General features: G+C 58.3%; 3 protein-coding genes across 3 annotated transcripts in view; 1 reads left to right on the top strand and 2 right to left on the bottom strand.

The window, feature by feature from the left end:
- Positions 1-5,051, bottom strand: part of PTSG_04029 (uncharacterized protein) — a gene marked incomplete at both ends in the record, with an annotated part of 6,474 nt that extends 1,423 nt beyond the window's left edge. The window contains 13 exons of the mRNA XM_004994868.1: positions 71-177; positions 344-446; positions 722-793; positions 971-1,043; positions 1,203-1,268; positions 1,511-1,673; positions 1,872-1,975; positions 2,381-2,463; positions 2,615-2,723; positions 2,967-3,106; positions 3,198-3,416; positions 3,681-4,032; positions 4,789-5,051. Coding sequence (XP_004994925.1) covers positions 71-177; positions 344-446; positions 722-793; positions 971-1,043; positions 1,203-1,268; positions 1,511-1,673; positions 1,872-1,975; positions 2,381-2,463; positions 2,615-2,723; positions 2,967-3,106; positions 3,198-3,416; positions 3,681-4,032; positions 4,789-5,051 — 1,854 coding nt within the window. The remainder of the gene's footprint in view (positions 1-70; positions 178-343; positions 447-721; positions 794-970; positions 1,044-1,202; positions 1,269-1,510; positions 1,674-1,871; positions 1,976-2,380; positions 2,464-2,614; positions 2,724-2,966; positions 3,107-3,197; positions 3,417-3,680; positions 4,033-4,788) is intronic.
- Positions 5,052-5,220: 169 nt separating this feature from the next.
- PTSG_04028 (uncharacterized protein) lies at positions 5,221-13,384 on the bottom strand. Its single transcript, XM_004994867.1, has 11 exons — positions 13,208-13,384; positions 11,876-12,804; positions 11,459-11,565; positions 11,175-11,244; positions 10,900-10,986; positions 10,571-10,647; positions 10,212-10,321; positions 9,961-10,031; positions 9,613-9,712; positions 5,625-9,279; positions 5,221-5,419 (listed from the first exon to the last, which is right to left on the bottom strand). Exons 1-11 carry the CDS (start codon positions 13,233-13,235, stop codon positions 5,356-5,358), a joined length of 5,298 nt encoding a protein of 1,765 aa, XP_004994924.1. The 5' UTR covers positions 13,236-13,384; the 3' UTR covers positions 5,221-5,355.
- Positions 13,385-13,451: 67 nt separating this feature from the next.
- PTSG_04027 (uncharacterized protein) overlaps positions 13,452-15,635 on the top strand; it is a 2,806-nt gene continuing 622 nt past the window's right edge. Inside the window, exons 1-6 of the mRNA XM_004994866.1 lie at positions 13,452-13,787; positions 13,996-14,345; positions 14,579-14,645; positions 14,887-14,970; positions 15,176-15,224; positions 15,359-15,474. Of these exons, the coding sequence (XP_004994923.1) occupies positions 13,701-13,787; positions 13,996-14,345; positions 14,579-14,645; positions 14,887-14,970; positions 15,176-15,224; positions 15,359-15,474 (753 nt within the window). The 5' untranslated portion in view covers positions 13,452-13,700. The remainder of the gene's footprint in view (positions 13,788-13,995; positions 14,346-14,578; positions 14,646-14,886; positions 14,971-15,175; positions 15,225-15,358; positions 15,475-15,635) is intronic.

The raw sequence follows: 15,635 nt of genomic DNA, 5'->3' as shown, positions 1-15,635 counted from the left end.
TACTACACACACACACACACACACACACACACACACACACACACACACACACACACACACACGCACGCACCTGTGCGCTTGCGCGGGCAAAGGAGTAAAAGAAAGTCTGTGATGTGGAATCAGTACCGGGAAAACCAACGCTGTACACGTTCTCCCAGTAGTAGTCTCGGGGCAGCACTGATTGTTGATGGGCGGGTGGATGAGTGGATGAGTGGTTAATGGTACGTGGTGCAGGTTGAGAACAGATGACAATGTCGGCGCATTCGGCTTATCAGCAGGCACGTATCCACGCACAAAAACGCACGCACTCCATGGGCAAGAAGCATCCCATGTCTAAACACACCGTGTTGTGCATGGAGGACATGCGTGAAGACGTCGTGGATAACGGAGTTGCTCACGCGCCCGTCAAACTTGCGCGCAAAGAAGTTTGGCGCAGACGGGAGCGACTGAAGGTGGCGAGTGCGAATGTTTGTGTGTGTGTGTGTGTGAGCGCGCGCGCGAGAGAGAGAGAGAGAGAGAGAGAGAGAGAGAGAGAGAGAGAGAGAGAGAGAGAGAGAGAGAGAGAGAGTGTGTGTGTGTGTGTGTGTGTGTGTGTGTGTGAATGATTAAATGAGTGAATGTGTGAGTAAGAGTATGCGAAGGAAACAAGTTGTGATTGCGGTTCGTCATAGAAGTACTTTGCACATGTGCGTGTGTTTGCGGAAAAGGAGCAATTACTGACCTTGAGCAATCGTAGATCGTCCGCAATGAAGACGTTTGGGGAACAGCCACACCAGTCAACGAGATGCTTGTACTGCCAGAGACGTGACGCAGAGTTGGAGGGAGAGAGTTTTTGTGTGTGTGCGTCGTCATCTCGCGAGCGATTGCTTGTGTTGTGTGTGCGTCTGTGCACGTGCCTTTTGTGTACGAGACAAGACATGCAAGCACAGGCAACCACCAGCGGCCACGACATCAAGAACACCATTCCCACCTGGCATTTGCACCCGAGACTGCCGCGCCAGTTGGCAAAGCGAAGATTGGAAGAGATGAACCGAGAGCAAAACCTGTACCCCCCCCCCCACACACACACACAAAGAGAAAGAATCGTTGGATGAGGAAACACCTTGGGAATGGCGTTGGCAAGCAGCTTGAGAGAGACAGGTGTGCAGATTCACACACATGCGTTTGTTCACAGTTCAGCGACGTGTTTTGTCAGCGCTTACTCTGAGTTGTATGCGATAATGTGGAAGTAGGACTCTGCTGACAGCAGCGAATGGTCGTAGTAGCGCCTGCACAACACCAACACATGTGATGCGCGTTCCATGCTGTGAGATCGGCTGGCAAAGCGCTGGAGACAAGCAAACAGCCGCATTCGCGTTGTCGAACAAAGCACAACATGCCACGCACACAGACACACAGGCGGACAGGCAGCCAGACAGATACACACACATAAAACACACACACACACAACAACAACAACAACAACAACAACAACAACAACAACAACAACAACAACAACTACGAAGCAGACCTGACTTCGCGAACAAGTTGGGAGGAGCCGACAGCAAAGTCTGCGAGGGAGCGGTGGAGGATGAACCAGTCGCTGCCGCCGGCAATTCGCAGCGACGGCGGCAGGCGGCGCACGCCAATGCGGTGCATGTGGTGGTCGCACTGCACAAACGTCCGGTCAAACCCTGGCATGGTCGTGGGCGGTGATGGGTGGTGCAATGGAATGTAGACTGAGTTATGCGTGTGTACACACTTAGGGATAGACAGGCGGGCATGTACGCAGGCAGGCAGACGCACACACACACACACACACACACACAAATCAAAAGTAGATGCACACGCTGAATCACCACTTCCACCACACCAACAGCGAGGTTCCGCACCTTGCTTGCGAATAAAGCGTTCATGGTTTGAGCCGTGGGAGGTGAGGAAGCTGTAGCCGAGACCGACATACTGTCCAAGGAAGGCGGCCAGGTCATCAATTGGCCTGGAGAGGAGAGGAGAGGGTGGTGAACGTGTGGTGGTGGTGAACGTGTGGTGGCGGAGACAAAAAAAAGAAGAAGAAGAAGAAGAAGAAGAAGAAGAAGAAGAAGAAGAAGAAGAAGAAGAAGAAGAAGAAGAAGAAGAAGAAGAAGAAGAAGAAGAAGAAGAAGAAGAAGAAGAAGAAGAAGGGGTGAAGGCGGTGTTGAAGAGAGGCGAAAGAAAGATGGAGACAGTCATCAATGGCAGTGGCAAACAGGACCAACGCACATGAAACAAACCAAACAAGTAGACACAAACATACATACACACACACTGACACGCTGACACAGACAGACACACACACACACACACACACACACACACGCACACACACACACACACACACACAAAATGCAGTCCATGTGCGCACCTGAGAGGAAGGTCAGCGCCGCTCAAGTTGACAAAATAGTCCCATTCGTACTGCTGCAGGTATCGAATGCCCTCTGAATAGACCTGGGTAAAGTACAGCGCGACAGAAGCAGTGATGGCAGGAATAAGTTGACACCCACATCACACAGACACAGACACAGACACACAGACACACAGACACAGACACACAGACGCACAGACACAGACAGACACACATACACACGCACACAAGCACCTGGTAGAGGTTGGCGGCGCCCCAGATGGAGTCGAGGCGAAACGGCGCCACGTGAACGTTCGCAATCCCGCCCGTCTCCTCAAGCAGTTTCTCGTACAGATATGCAGACCTGGCGTGAAGTAGCAGGAGAAAAAGAAGGGGGGGGGAGGCAGAGGTGGTTGGAAACAAGAACGTTGGCACTTAAATAGACAGGCGGACAGACACAGCCACACAGACACACACACACAGTCATACACATACACAGACACAGACAGACACACAAACAGACACACACAGACACACAGACACACATACACACAGACACACAGACACACATACACACAGACACACACACCCTTCTGTCTACACGAACCGTTCGTCGACGTGGATGAGGTAGATGTGCTGGGGCTGGTACAGGGCTGCTATGAGCTGCTTGATGGAGTTGACGGCGCGGCCGTGCACGACAATCATCACCGCCAGTCGCACGGGCGGTGCCACAGGCATTATCACATCCTGCAGCAACACGCAGGCAACGCGGAAACAGTGGGTCAGACAAAGCATGGCCACGACAAACAGGTACCACTACAAACGTTAGTTCGCTCACCAACGCGCCGTCGGCAGCGCCTGCTTTGTTGGTCTTGTCAACCTGGCTCCTGCCTTCCCGCTCTTTCTGGTTGTGCACGCGCAAGTTGTCAATAGACATCGGATCTTTGCACGCCTCGGTGTCTGCTGTTGTGTGAATGTCTGGCGGGTACAGGAAGCCGCGCTGATACATGCACGCAGCACGGTGGATGGCGCGACGACACTGGCTCGTCACCGCATTCTGACGCCATCAGAACAACAGAGATGCATGGAGTGAGGCAGGGGGCGGGGGAGGCAGCGGTGAGTTGCCGAAACGTTGCACTGCAAGCGATGGCTGGAAGAGAACACTTGGCAATCATGTGGGTGAATCGACCGAGGGATGCAATGTGTGCACGACAGGTCAGCAGCAATACACCTCCGCAAACGTACGCACACACGCACGCACGAATACAAACACACACACACACACACACACACACACACACACACACACACAAGCACGTACGCCTTTGGCTGCTTTGGCGTCTTCATCTGATAGCTCGCATGAGAGAAAGTTGTCGTTCTCCAATAGCACGTGTTCCAGTGCGGTGCGAAGTACTGGCGCGTCCTTGTCGACGACGTCCTCTCCCTTGGCGGCAGCAGCCCACTGTTCAGCCAGGCTGTGTGCTGTTGATGCCGGCGCTGCAGCTTCGTTTTGGCCATCAGATGGTGGTGGCATTGGCGCCACATCTTCCTCCCGAAGAAGAGCCAGCCACTTGAGGAATGGCAGCGTCGCACGCACGTCCGCTGGCGAATATGGCCAAGGAAGTTCATCCATGGCGCCCACATCGCGCATGTTTTCCAGTTCCAGCGGCGACCTGTGTTGAGAAGCGCGAAAGTGGAGGGGGGGGGATAAAGGGAGTCGTTGCGTATGAGAAGCATACAGCCCACTGAAAGAAACGCTGCAATTGTATGAAACCGAGGATGCGGCACAAGCAAGGGGCAGGGAGACAGAAAGGCAGCGAGGGAAAACGAGACGGGCAGAGAGGACAAAGAGAGCGAGGGAGAGAGACAGGGGCCGAGAGAGAGAGAGAGACAGGGGCGGAGAGAGACAGGGATGGAGAGAGGCGCAGGTACTACATGCGCCCACACACAAACACACACCCCCCCACCCCCACCCACACCCACCCACACACACACACACACCCACACACACCACCCACACCACACACCCACACCACACCACACCACACACCCAAAGCATGCCTACCGTTAGATTGACCAATAGTGAGGGGGCTCCGGCAGCGGGGATACTGTCCCTCTTAGATATTCTAGTGTCTCTTCCCAGCTCTAAGACCATTGGTCGGGCCTTCCCGTAACGAATGCAGCCATAACGAAGCTGGGCACCCAAGCTTATGCGATCCTATGAATAACATTCAGGCTATAGAGCAGTACCATGTTCTCCTGAGTGCCGGGCAATCTAGAGGATATCTAGAAGCACTTGACGCGATTGCTTGCCCAGGGTTGAACAACCCACACACACACCCACACCCACACACCCACACCCACACCCACACCCACACACCCACACCCACACCCACACACCCACACACACGAGTGCGCATGACCCTGACCCTGACCATGGCTGTGTTCCGAGGAGGTTGTCACGATATGGGTTGTTGGCAGCGATGGGGTCACTGGAATCCTCCTCTCGTGTCTGGCGATTGTGCTGGAGAAGAATGTCGCGCGCGTTCAGGGAGCGTGTGCGGTTCTGATGTTGGCGGTTCACAAGGAACAATCCCAAGAGCACAAACAGCGCCACTGTGAGCACGCGGTTCACAGCCCGCAGCCAGCGTTGGCCGCCTCTCCACGCCGATAACCGCCACCACCACCGCATCGCGTTGTTGTTGGTCATCTTTGTCACGACGCGACGAAATTCTGTAATGATTCCAACAACTCTTCCACAACAGTCACCAACAAGGTCGAGCGAGACAAGCGAAAGACAAAAAGGTGGACACACACACAGACACACACACAGACACACACACACACTGACACAGACACACACGCAGACACACACACACATACTGACACACACACACACACACACACACACATAGAGGCACAACCCAAAGCTCAAAGATAGTGATGTGATACCCTCGGTACGTCACGTTCAGCTCCACTCCACATGCTTGCTTGGTTCAAGGCTGCTCCTTTGTAACATCAAAGTCTGTCACTTGGCTCTCGTCGTTCAGGAATAGCGTCCTGCAGAATCACCAAAGCACAACAGCAGCACACCGTGAGCATTCATGCGCAGCAACAGATGGTGTCGCTCACATGCAGCAACCACACCAAAGAACACTCGACAAAGCAAGCGAATCCAAAGGAGGTGCAAAGCAGTCGGTCATAAAGCCCCCTCCCCGTCCCAAACAAAACACACGCACGCACACGCACACGCACGCAAACCTACCCGTCAGCGTTGGTGCTCTGGGCGTTGGTGCGTGCCGCAGGCATTGGTGTGCCTGTTGCGGACTGGTGGCTAGACGATGGGTTCTTGGTCAGCGTGGAGGAGAAGACAGCAGAGTTGTCTGCCTCCAGCCGCTCCTGTCGAATCTGCGCGCCGAGCCGTCGCACCTGCGAACCAAGCCCGCTCAGGCGCGGGTCATAACCGGACGACGTCATGCTGGTGTTGCCGTGCAGGCCACTGCCGCCACCGCCACCGCCACCGCCTGTCGTGTTCATCAGCAGCGACTGATCGCGCGCCCTGTCCAGCACACGCATGCTGCGGTCCTGGGCCTCGAGGTGCCGCTGCAGGTCAGTGGCCAGACGGGACTGGTCACGCCGCGTGCGCGACTCCAGCGAGCGCTTCTGCATCTGCAGCTTGGCAATGTCGTCCTCCAGCGCGGCCACGCGCTTCTTCAGCGTCACCACCTGCCGCTCCTTCTCGCGCACCGCAGACACCTGCTGCATCAGCTGCGACTGCAGGTTCTTGCTCACCTCCCGCTGCCGGCTCGTCTCGCGGTCCGCCTTGGCCTTGTCCTCGTTGAGCTGCCGCAGGTTGGCGTCCATGCTCACCAGCGCCTCCCGCTCCTTGGCGTGCCGCGCCTTGAGCACCTCAATCTGCCGCTCCAGGTCCGCAATCACGGCCGCGTTGTTGCGCTTCTCCCTGTTCGCCTGCGCCTTCTGCTGCAGGTTCTGCTGCTGCGCGCGCTCCAGCTCGCGCCGCTGCTCGTCAACCTCCCGCCGAAGCACCTCCACCTCGTACGCCGTGTTGCGGTGCCGCTGCTGCGCTGCCTCGTGCTCGGTCAGCTGCCCGCTCGCCTGCTCAAGCTCCCCGCGCATGCGTGCCACGTCCTCCTTCAGCTTGTCCTCGCTGTCCCGCGCGCGCTCCAGGTCCGCCTGTACGGCGCTGAGCAGCGACGACACGTGGTCCAGCTCGCCCTGCTTGTTGCGCGCCTGCGCCGTGGTCTCCGTCACCTCTGCGTTGAGGCGGGCCACCTCGCGCGACGCGTACGACGCCTCCTCCTCCGCCTTCTCCCGGCGACTCGTCTCCGCCTGCAGCGCCTGCTTCAGCCCGTCACGCTCCACAGCGGCAGCAGCGTGCTCTCCGCGCACCCTGTCCAGCACGGCCTCCGTGTCGCGCAGCTGCCCGCGCATGTCGCTGATGCGGTCCTGCGCCTCGTACAGCTCCGCCCGCAGCCCTTCCATCTGCTTGTGGAAGTTCTGCTTCTCCGTGGAGAACCCTTGCTTGACAGAGTCCAGCACGGCGCTCAACTGCGCCTGGTTGGCGGTGGCGGCGGCGGCCTGGTCACCGAGCTCCTCCTGCAGCGCCGTGATGCGCGCACGAAGATCGCCGTTCTCCCGCTCGAGCGCCTCGGCCCGCTCCGTCGTCGTGCTCAGCCGCGTTTCCAGCGCAGCCGCGTTGTTCTTCCCCGCGCGCTCGTTGGACTGCAGCCGCGACACCTGCTCCTCCTTGGCTGCCACGTCCTCGCGCAGCTGGTCCACCTGCTCCCGGTAGTCCCCCGCCGCCTTCTCCAGCTCCCGCACGCGCGCCTCCAGCGCGTCCCGCTGCTGCGCCGTGTCCGAGAACGTGCGCGCGATGGTGCGCAGCTGCTCCACGGGCTCCTTCGCCTGCGCGTCCCCAGCGGGCTGCTTGCGCGTGACCTCGTCAAAGTACCGCCGCACGCTGTCGCGCAGGGCCTGCAGCTCGGCCCCAAACTCCGACCGCTCCGCCTCGCTGCGTCGCAGGTCATCTTCCAGCTTCTCCACCTCGGCCGCGTGCCGTGTGCGCAGTGTGGCCATCTCCGTGCTCGTCTCGTCCGTCAGGCGCGTGGACGCCGCCTTGGTGTCCTGCAGCTGTGCGGTCAGGCGCTCCACGTCCTGCTTCAGCGCATCCCGCTCCTCAACAAGGCGCCCCACCTTCCGCTGCAGGGCTGCCTCCGTGTCCGCGCGGTGCTGCCGCTCGCGCATCACGTTCTCGTCGTGCGCCTCTCGCTCCCGCGCCAGCTCAGACTCCAGCTGCGCACGCGTCGACGTCAGCTCCCGCTGCAGCGCCTGTGCACGCAGCTCAAGCGCCGCCTTTGCCTCCTGGGCCTCCTCCAGTGCACGCGACTGCCGCGTGTTGGCGGCACTCAGCTCGCGCGACTCTGCGCCGTGCTGCGCCTTGAGGTGCGACACCTCCGCGTCCAGCTGTTCCACGTTGCGCCGCAGCCGGTCGCCAGCCTCCTTGAAGGTCTTCCGCTCCTCCTCAAACGCCTCGCGCGCCGACGCCAGCTCTTCCTCCTTGAGGTCCAGTGCCGTTGCAAACGCCTGGGCGCGGTCCTGCTGGGCAGCGGTGTCCGCCTGTGCCGCGGCAATGTCGTGCTGCAGCTGTTCCACCTCGCGTGCGTGGCGTGTCTTCATGGCCTCCACCATCTCCTGCAAGTGGGCCACGTCGCGCTCGTGCTCCTGCTGCTGCCGCTCACGCTCATCAAGCGCTTGCTCCTGCTCCTGCTGCAGGCGCCGCTGCAGGGAGTCCACCTCTGCCGCAAGCTCCTTCTCCCGTTCTGACAGTTCCTTCTCCCGCTTGGCGAGGCCCTGCACGGTGTCGTAGGCCTCCTGCAGCGCGTCGCCCTGCTTCTGCAGCTCCTGTTCGTGGCGCCGCAGCACGCCCACCATCTCCTCCTCGTGGCTCTTCTCCAGCTCCTCGTACTGCTTCTCGTGTGCGTCGCGCATGTTCCTGAACTCGCCCATGAGCCGCGTAATCTCCTTGTCCTTCTCCCTGCTCGTCTCCTCCTGCCGCTGCAGCTGCTGCTCAAGTGCACGGCACTCCCGCACCAGCGCCTCGGAGCTGCTGTCCACCATCCCCTGCAGCCGCGTGACCTCCTGCTCGTGCTGCTCCTTCTCCCGCTGCAGCACCTCCTGCAGGCCCTGCACCTCCGCCTCAAAGTTGGCTTCCAGCTCCAGCGCCCGCCCATGGTTGTCCTCTGTTGCCGCCTGCAGCCGTGCGACATTTGCCTCTGCAATGCGCAGCTGCGCCTCCACCTCGTCCCGCTGCCGCGCCGTGTTCTCGGCCTCAACCTCAAGCTCCAGCATGCGCTTGTACAGGCTGTCCTCGCTCGCGTCGTGCGCGGCGGCCAGCTCCTGCAAGCGCGTCTTCTGCCGCGCATGTAGCTCCTCCGTGTGGCGCATGAGGTCGCGAAGCTCCTCCTGGTGCCGCCGTTCCTGCTCAACCATGTGCTGCTTCAGCCCCGTCAGCGCCGAGCTCGAGTCTGATGTGCTCCCCAGCGCGCCGCGGGCCTGCGCGATAACGCTCGCAGCGCCCACGACCTCGGGTGCGCGGTGTGGCGAGCGGTTGATGGCTGCACGCGCCGGTGCCAGTCGCTGCGACGACGACGGGCTGAGCGTGTGCATGGAGTGGGCGCTGCGTGGCCGCGTTGGTGACGAGGTGGGGATGGCAGTGGAGACAGCATCGCCACGCGGCACAGACGCCTGCACGCCGCGAATGTGCTCCATGCAGCGCTCCACCTTGGTCTTTGTGCTTGCGTCGGGCGTTGTTCCTGCGGCGCGCTCGAGGTCACGCAGGATGCGGTCGAGCTCGTCGTGCAGCGCCTCCTTTGCATCCGTCATTGCAGCCAGCCGGTGCTCTGCAGACGGTGGCGGTTGGGTTTGGTTTGGTCGCGGGGGGGGGGGGCGGTAGGTGGGGAGAGGAAAGGAGAGCGAGTGAGTGAGTGAGTGAGTGAGTGTGTGAGTGAGTGAGTGAGTGAGTGTGTGAGTGAGTGAGTGAGTGAGTGAGTGAGTGAGTGAGTGAGTGAGTGAGTGAGTGAGTGAGTGAGTGAGTGAGTGAGTGAGTGAGTGAGTGAGTGAGTGAGTGAGTGAGTGAGTGAGTGAGTGAGTGAGTGAGTGAGTGAGTGCGTGAGTGACAATGAGGTTGTTAGCGACCCATGCAGCGCGCGTGCAATGTGAAAGCGAGCACGTACCCAGGTCTGAGATGAGCTGGGAGTTCTCAACCTCCAGCATCTTGAGCGTCTCGTCGTACTCCTGACCCTGCTTCATCAGCTGCTGGTCAAGCTCGTTCAGCTGGGCACAGTATCACAGCAGCGCAGAGGTTGCAGAAGGAGGTGTTGTGTGTGAATGATTCAATGGCTGCATGACTGGGTGTGGAGGAACACTTGAGTGGATGTGTATGTAAGGGCGCGTTTGAAAAGGTGTTTCTGTGCGATGAAAGACAATGGCACGGCGTGATGTGCAAGTGACAAGACAACAATTAGCAAAGCGACACGGGAGCTGCATGCGTGAACAACACTTCCATCACTCACACACCCAACCTGCTCATCAAATGCAGTCTTGTCGTGGGCGTGCACGTCCCTGGCGTGTTGCAGCTCCTCCTTGAGTGCATCTGGTTGCATGGGAAGTGCGAGACCGTGTGTGTGTGTGTATGTGTGTGCGTGCATGTATGTGTGTGTGTGTGTGAAGGGGGGGGGGTGCAACGCAATGCGAGGCACAGGCATATTCAAAAGCACGCGAGAAGCATACGGGCGCACACAAGGCAAACTGCCAGCACACTCAGTTGCCGCACCGTTGTCGGCCTCGACGTCATTGAGCTTTGAGATGAGGACGCGGGCTGCGTTGATGCTGCTCATGCCTTCCTGCACGCCGAGGACATTTCGCAGCGTATCGAGCTCTCCACTGCAGCATGCAGCAGAGCAGACGCAGTGGCCATGGGCAATTGTAGTGTGCGTTCAACATGTGCACATGTGTGTGCGTGCGTGTGCGTGTGAAGGGATTCATAGCCGTAAGAATCAGCATACGTGAACAAAATGGCGCGCAAGTGCACACACAGACACGCATACGCACGCACACACACACACACACGCACACACACACACACACACAAACAAACAAAACACGGCTTATTCGCAGCATGGCACGACGTACATTGCTTCATCAAGCTCGCCCTCGGTCTTGATGACTTTGTCCGTGAGCTCCTGGCACGTCTGGTACATCACCACGAGCTGAAGACAGCGCAGCAAGTGGCGATGAAGCACGGTAAATTGGAGGCGTAGAAGCACTTTGGAGGTGTTGCACGCGAGAGCAAAGCGTGACGGCCAAGCACGCGTACATGTGCACATGAACGTGTTTGCGCGCACTTTGCACACACACACATGTAAAACACATGAGCATGCACGCATGTACACAGACACTTCGCATACACACGCATGCACACACGCACACACATACGCACACGCACACACACACACACACACCTGCCGCCATGTTGGTGCCTCTGGTGGGACGTCGAGCTTTTGGAGATAGTCGATGATGATGTGCATGTTCTTGTGCAGCTCTTTCTCCTGTGGCGAGTTGAGTTGAGGTGGAGGTGGTCACGAAGGCGGTGAGAATTGAGGAAAAACATGAGAGGATGTGTGTGACGTGTGTTCGAGTGCAAAACGGTGTGCTGACAACCCAAAGCGTTGTCGATCATGGTGTGTGTGTGTATGCTTGAGAGGTATGGGAGACGTGGTGTGCAGATGTACAGCACCTTTGCCCGGGATTCAGTGGCGAAGACAAACTCCTCCTTGCGTCGCTTTGGAAGGCGCACGTGCTCATCGCTGTTGCCACACGGCAAACGGGTGGGCGAAGGCCAGTTGAGAGGGGAAGGGGAAGGGGAAACAGGTGAGTGGGATGGTGCATCACAAGTAAATGCAGATGAACTTGCGGATGCACACAGACAAAGACACACACACATACGCAGACACACGACAACACACAGACACAGACGACAGCACAGCACGCACAGACACAGACACAGACACATGGACGTACCGCCTGTGTTCGCGGACGGCGGTGAGGCAGGCGTTGAGCCACTGGATCTCCTCGTGCATGTGGTCCACCGTCTTGAGCAGCTGCGGGCGGTTCATCTTCGCATACTCCTGAGCACGCACGTGCACACACACACACATGGCAAGTGTGAATTAGCGCACATGAGGGAAGGAGAACTGAAACAAGCATGCGCATATACATGTTTCCCACGCAATGCAGGTCTCTCACAACATGCAGAGTGCAAAGCAAGTTTGTACTTGACATCACGACTGCGACCAGCACCACTCATAAATACAACCGCCACAATGAATTCGACTGCTGCCGCTACAACTGCTTCCATCACCACCATCACCACGTGTCCACCACTACCGCGTGGTCATGACCAAGCAATGTGTTCCATCTAACCGCGTCGAGACCAACCCTGCTGTCATCCAGGTTGTCCGCCCTGTTGCCCGTTGCAGACGGTGGGCGCCACGGCCGCCGGTGCTTGTCGGCGGAGGTTGGACGCGAAGGCGTGCCAGGCGCCCCCGTGTCCATGGCGGCTGCTGACGCGGTCGCTGCCGCGCGCTTGCGCAGGTGCGCAACCTCCTTTTCCCGCGCAGAGAGCTCGCTGCTCAGGCGAACCGTCTCGTCGTTGAGCTCGGCCACGTGCGCCTGCAGCTCCTGGATGGTGGACTGCGCCTCCGTCGCGTACTTGCGCATGTCCTCGTCGTGCTCCGCGGTGAGCGACTCAACCTGCTGCTGCAGCTGCGCCACGAGGCGTGCTGTCTCCTCGTTGCGCTCGTCAAGCGCGGATCCAGACTCGTCTTCGTTGTCCTGCGCGGTGTCGTGGTGCGTTGCGGCTGCTGCCGCGTGCGTCTCCTCCATATCGGCGATGGTCTGGAGCGCGGCGTTGAGTTTCGAGGTGAGGTCCGCCTCACGGTCCCTGGCCTGGCGCAGCTGGTCCTGGAGTTGCGCCACGCTGCTGTCCATGCTGGCGTTGGCGTCGCCCGTGCTTGGGGTGGCTGGCTCGCTGCCGCTGCCGCTGTCGTTGGCACCGGCATTTGCGTTGTTGAGCTGGTCAAACACGGTGGAGAGGTCGCTCTCCAGGTCCTTGACGGCGTCATGCAGACGCGCGTTCTCCTGCTCCAGCTCACTGGCGCGCTCCTCGGCGACAGCCACCATGTGCATGAGCTCTTCCTTCTCATGCTTCAGGCGCTGGTTTTCTTCCTGCGCCAGGGTGAGATTGTCCTCCATGCGGTTCTTCTCATCCTGCACGATCTTGAGGTCCTCGAACCTCACCCATTCCGGGACGCCTGTGCCGTCGTTCTCGTCCTTGTGATGCGCGACGCCGTTGGCGATGGGCGCCTCTGTTGAGTGGCCAGCGGTGGTCACGACATTCAGTGTGCGTCAGGATGCGTGTGTGCATGTGTGTGTGAGGGTGGATATGGGTGTGAGCGTGTGAGGGTGTGTGTGAGGATGTGCAGTGTGTGAGGATGTGCTGTGTGTGAGGATGTGTCTGTGTGTGAGGATGTGCTGTGTGTATACGTGTATGTGTGTGTATGTGTGTGACGATGTGCGTGTGCGCTTGGTGTGTGCGGATGTGTATGTGTGCAGGAGGCATTTTGCTCGCTCAAAGCACTGGCGCGCCAGTGTGCATGACAGCTTGGGAGCGCGGCAACGTGCATGTTACAACACAAAAAGGAAGCTTTCTTGAACAAGAAGTGACATGGGTCCTTGGGGCCCACATGCATGTGCGTGTGTACGACTCACCTTCCTCAAGGCGCTCGCTGCGATCCATCCTTCACCCTTTGCTTCCCAGTGAACACGCACACCAAGTCCGAGCAAGCAAGGTGCGGCAAAACAAACAGCAAGCAGCGCAAAAGCAGTACGCAAAGGAGAAGAGGTGCGGGTGTTGTTGTTGTTGGGAAGAAGACGCAGAGGGACAACAAGAACAAGAAAAATAACGAGTATCACAAATGAAATTCTTGCCATACAACCAAGACAAGAATAGAGAGCAAGACAAAGGTTGGTTGAAGAGACAGGACTTTTGCTGGACTGTGTGGCTGTGGCGGCTCTGCTCTGACGGTCCTCGTTGGCACTTCGCTTCACCCATTTCTCTTCTGTTGCCACAACTTGCTTGCTTGCAGGTGACCGCGTTCACCGGCACCCCATAAGTGCAATTGCTTTGTGTCTCAAACACACACACACACGCACACATGCACACGCACACACACCACACGCACACACACACACACAGATTGCCATGTCGGACGACGCACCACAGCAAACCCGCGCTGGGTTTATTGCCAAGTTCAAGGCGGCGGGCTTTGATGACATTGAAGTGCACGAGGTGAGGGGGCGAATGGGGCGCTCCTTCTCGCGTGCTCCTTCTCGCGTGCTCCTTCTCGCGTGCTCCTTCTCGCGTGCTCCTTCTCGCGTGCTCCTTCTCTCCTCGTGTGGTTGTCTCTCCTGCTCTATCCTTGCATGTTCTTCTGTCCTGATCCTTCATCTCACGCCACGCTCATCTCCTGCACGCCGTGTTTGCATTCTGCGTGCAGGCGCCGGATGGACAACTGCTGTTTGAGCTGCATGGGGAAGCGGAGGATCGCTTGATGGAACAGTTTGTGGCCAAGCTGCAAGAGGCAAGGGCGAGCCAGCCGGAGAGGCCCGGGCAGTCTTCACCGTTCTATCTGAAGGACGATTCGCCAGAGGGCAGGTTCTGGCAGCGCGCCTGCCTGCGAGCCCGCAAGTTTGACGTGGACCGCGGCATGGACCTCTATCTCAGCTACCTGGACTTTCGAGCAGAGTTTGGCACAGACGATCCAAACGATCCCGATGCAGAACAAACCGTCGAGCTCCTCAAGACCAACTTTGCTCGCTGCTGCGGCAACACCGACAAAAGCGGCAGGTGCGTGTGTTTGTGTTTGTGTGTTTGTGTGTTTGTGTGTGTGTGTGTGTGTGTTTGTGTGTGTGTGTGTACACCGTGGTTTGTTGATGGTGAAGATATGCACACACGCCCACGCACGTGCACACACACACGCGCACGCACGTGCACACACATATACGTATGTGTCTCACACCGCTGTGTGGCATGTACATCACTCATTCACCCCCTTTGGACTGTTTCGTTGCACTTCACAGGTACATCTTCAGCTTTGATGCTGGTGACTTCAAACCATCGCTCTGGACCCCTCGCATCTGCGCAAGGGTGCGTCGTCGCCGCCGGAATGTGCACGCTAGAGGACACGTAACAGCCACAGTCACACAGTCACTGCCACACAGACGCAGACGCAGTCACAAACACACACACACACACACACACACACACACACACACGCACACAGTCACGCAGTCACATACAAGCCTGTGCCGGTGCTCACATGCTCACCATCTGACTCCACCCCCCCCCGGCGCCTTCCGTCGTCCCGCGGCTGTGTTGGTGTCAACAGGTCATCCACCACATTGTTGTCAATGCGACGGCCCGCTACCCGGACCTCCCCGCCCGTGGCATCGTCACCATCGGCAACATGCGGGTATGAACGAGCGCCTGACATCCTGGCTCGCGCATGTGTGCATGTGTGCGTGTGTATGTGTGTGTGCATGTGTGCGTGTGCATGTGTGTGTGTGTATGTTTATGTGCCTCGTGAATGCATGCCGACGTGTGTGCAACAGCAGCAGCTGCGCTGTCTTGATCACAGTGTCTTTGCTGATTGTCACTTTGCTGTTGCATGATGTCAGGGCTGGGGGTACAGCAACTTTGATCCAGAGACAGAGAAGATTATCATGAGTGCGTCGGCGAACCTTGAGTGCTGCGCCACGTTTGACATGACGTGCTGGCATGGCTTGTTTTGATGCGACGCTTACGTTGCTCACACACACACACACACACACACACACACACACACACACACACAATGGCAGAGCTGCTGACGCGGTCGCTGCCGGTGCGGCAGGGGACGATGTACATCTTCGACGCGCCGTGGGTCATGCGCATGGTTCTCCCCGTCATCAAAATGTTCATGAAGAAGAAACTCAGGGTGTGTTGTGTGTGTGTGTGTGTGTGTGTGTGTGTGTGTGTGTGTGTGTGTGTGTGTGTGTGTGTGTGTGTGTGTGTGTGTGTGTGTGTGTGTGTGTGTGTGTGTGTGTGTGTGTGTGTGTGTGTGTGTGTGTGTGTGTGTGTGTGTGTGCGTGTCTGTGG

This window comes from Salpingoeca rosetta, assembly GCF_000188695.1.
Source record: "Salpingoeca rosetta unplaced genomic scaffold supercont1.9, whole genome shotgun sequence".
Taxonomy (NCBI): Eukaryota; class Choanoflagellata; order Craspedida; family Salpingoecidae; genus Salpingoeca; species Salpingoeca rosetta.
This window is presented reverse-complemented; position numbering and strand designations above follow the sequence as displayed.

Coding starts and splice junctions, on each gene's coding strand:
- PTSG_04028 (XM_004994867.1), bottom strand. CDS start 13,235: ATGGATCGCAGCGAGCGCCTTGAGGAAG. Junction 10,648..10,899: donor AGGCACCAACATGGCGGCAG/GTGTGTGTGTGT, acceptor CGCTGTCTTCAG/CTCGTGGTGATGTACCAGAC. Junction 10,032..10,211: donor TGACGTCGAGGCCGACAACG/GTGCGGCAACTG, acceptor CCATGCAACCAG/ATGCACTCAAGGAGGAGCTG.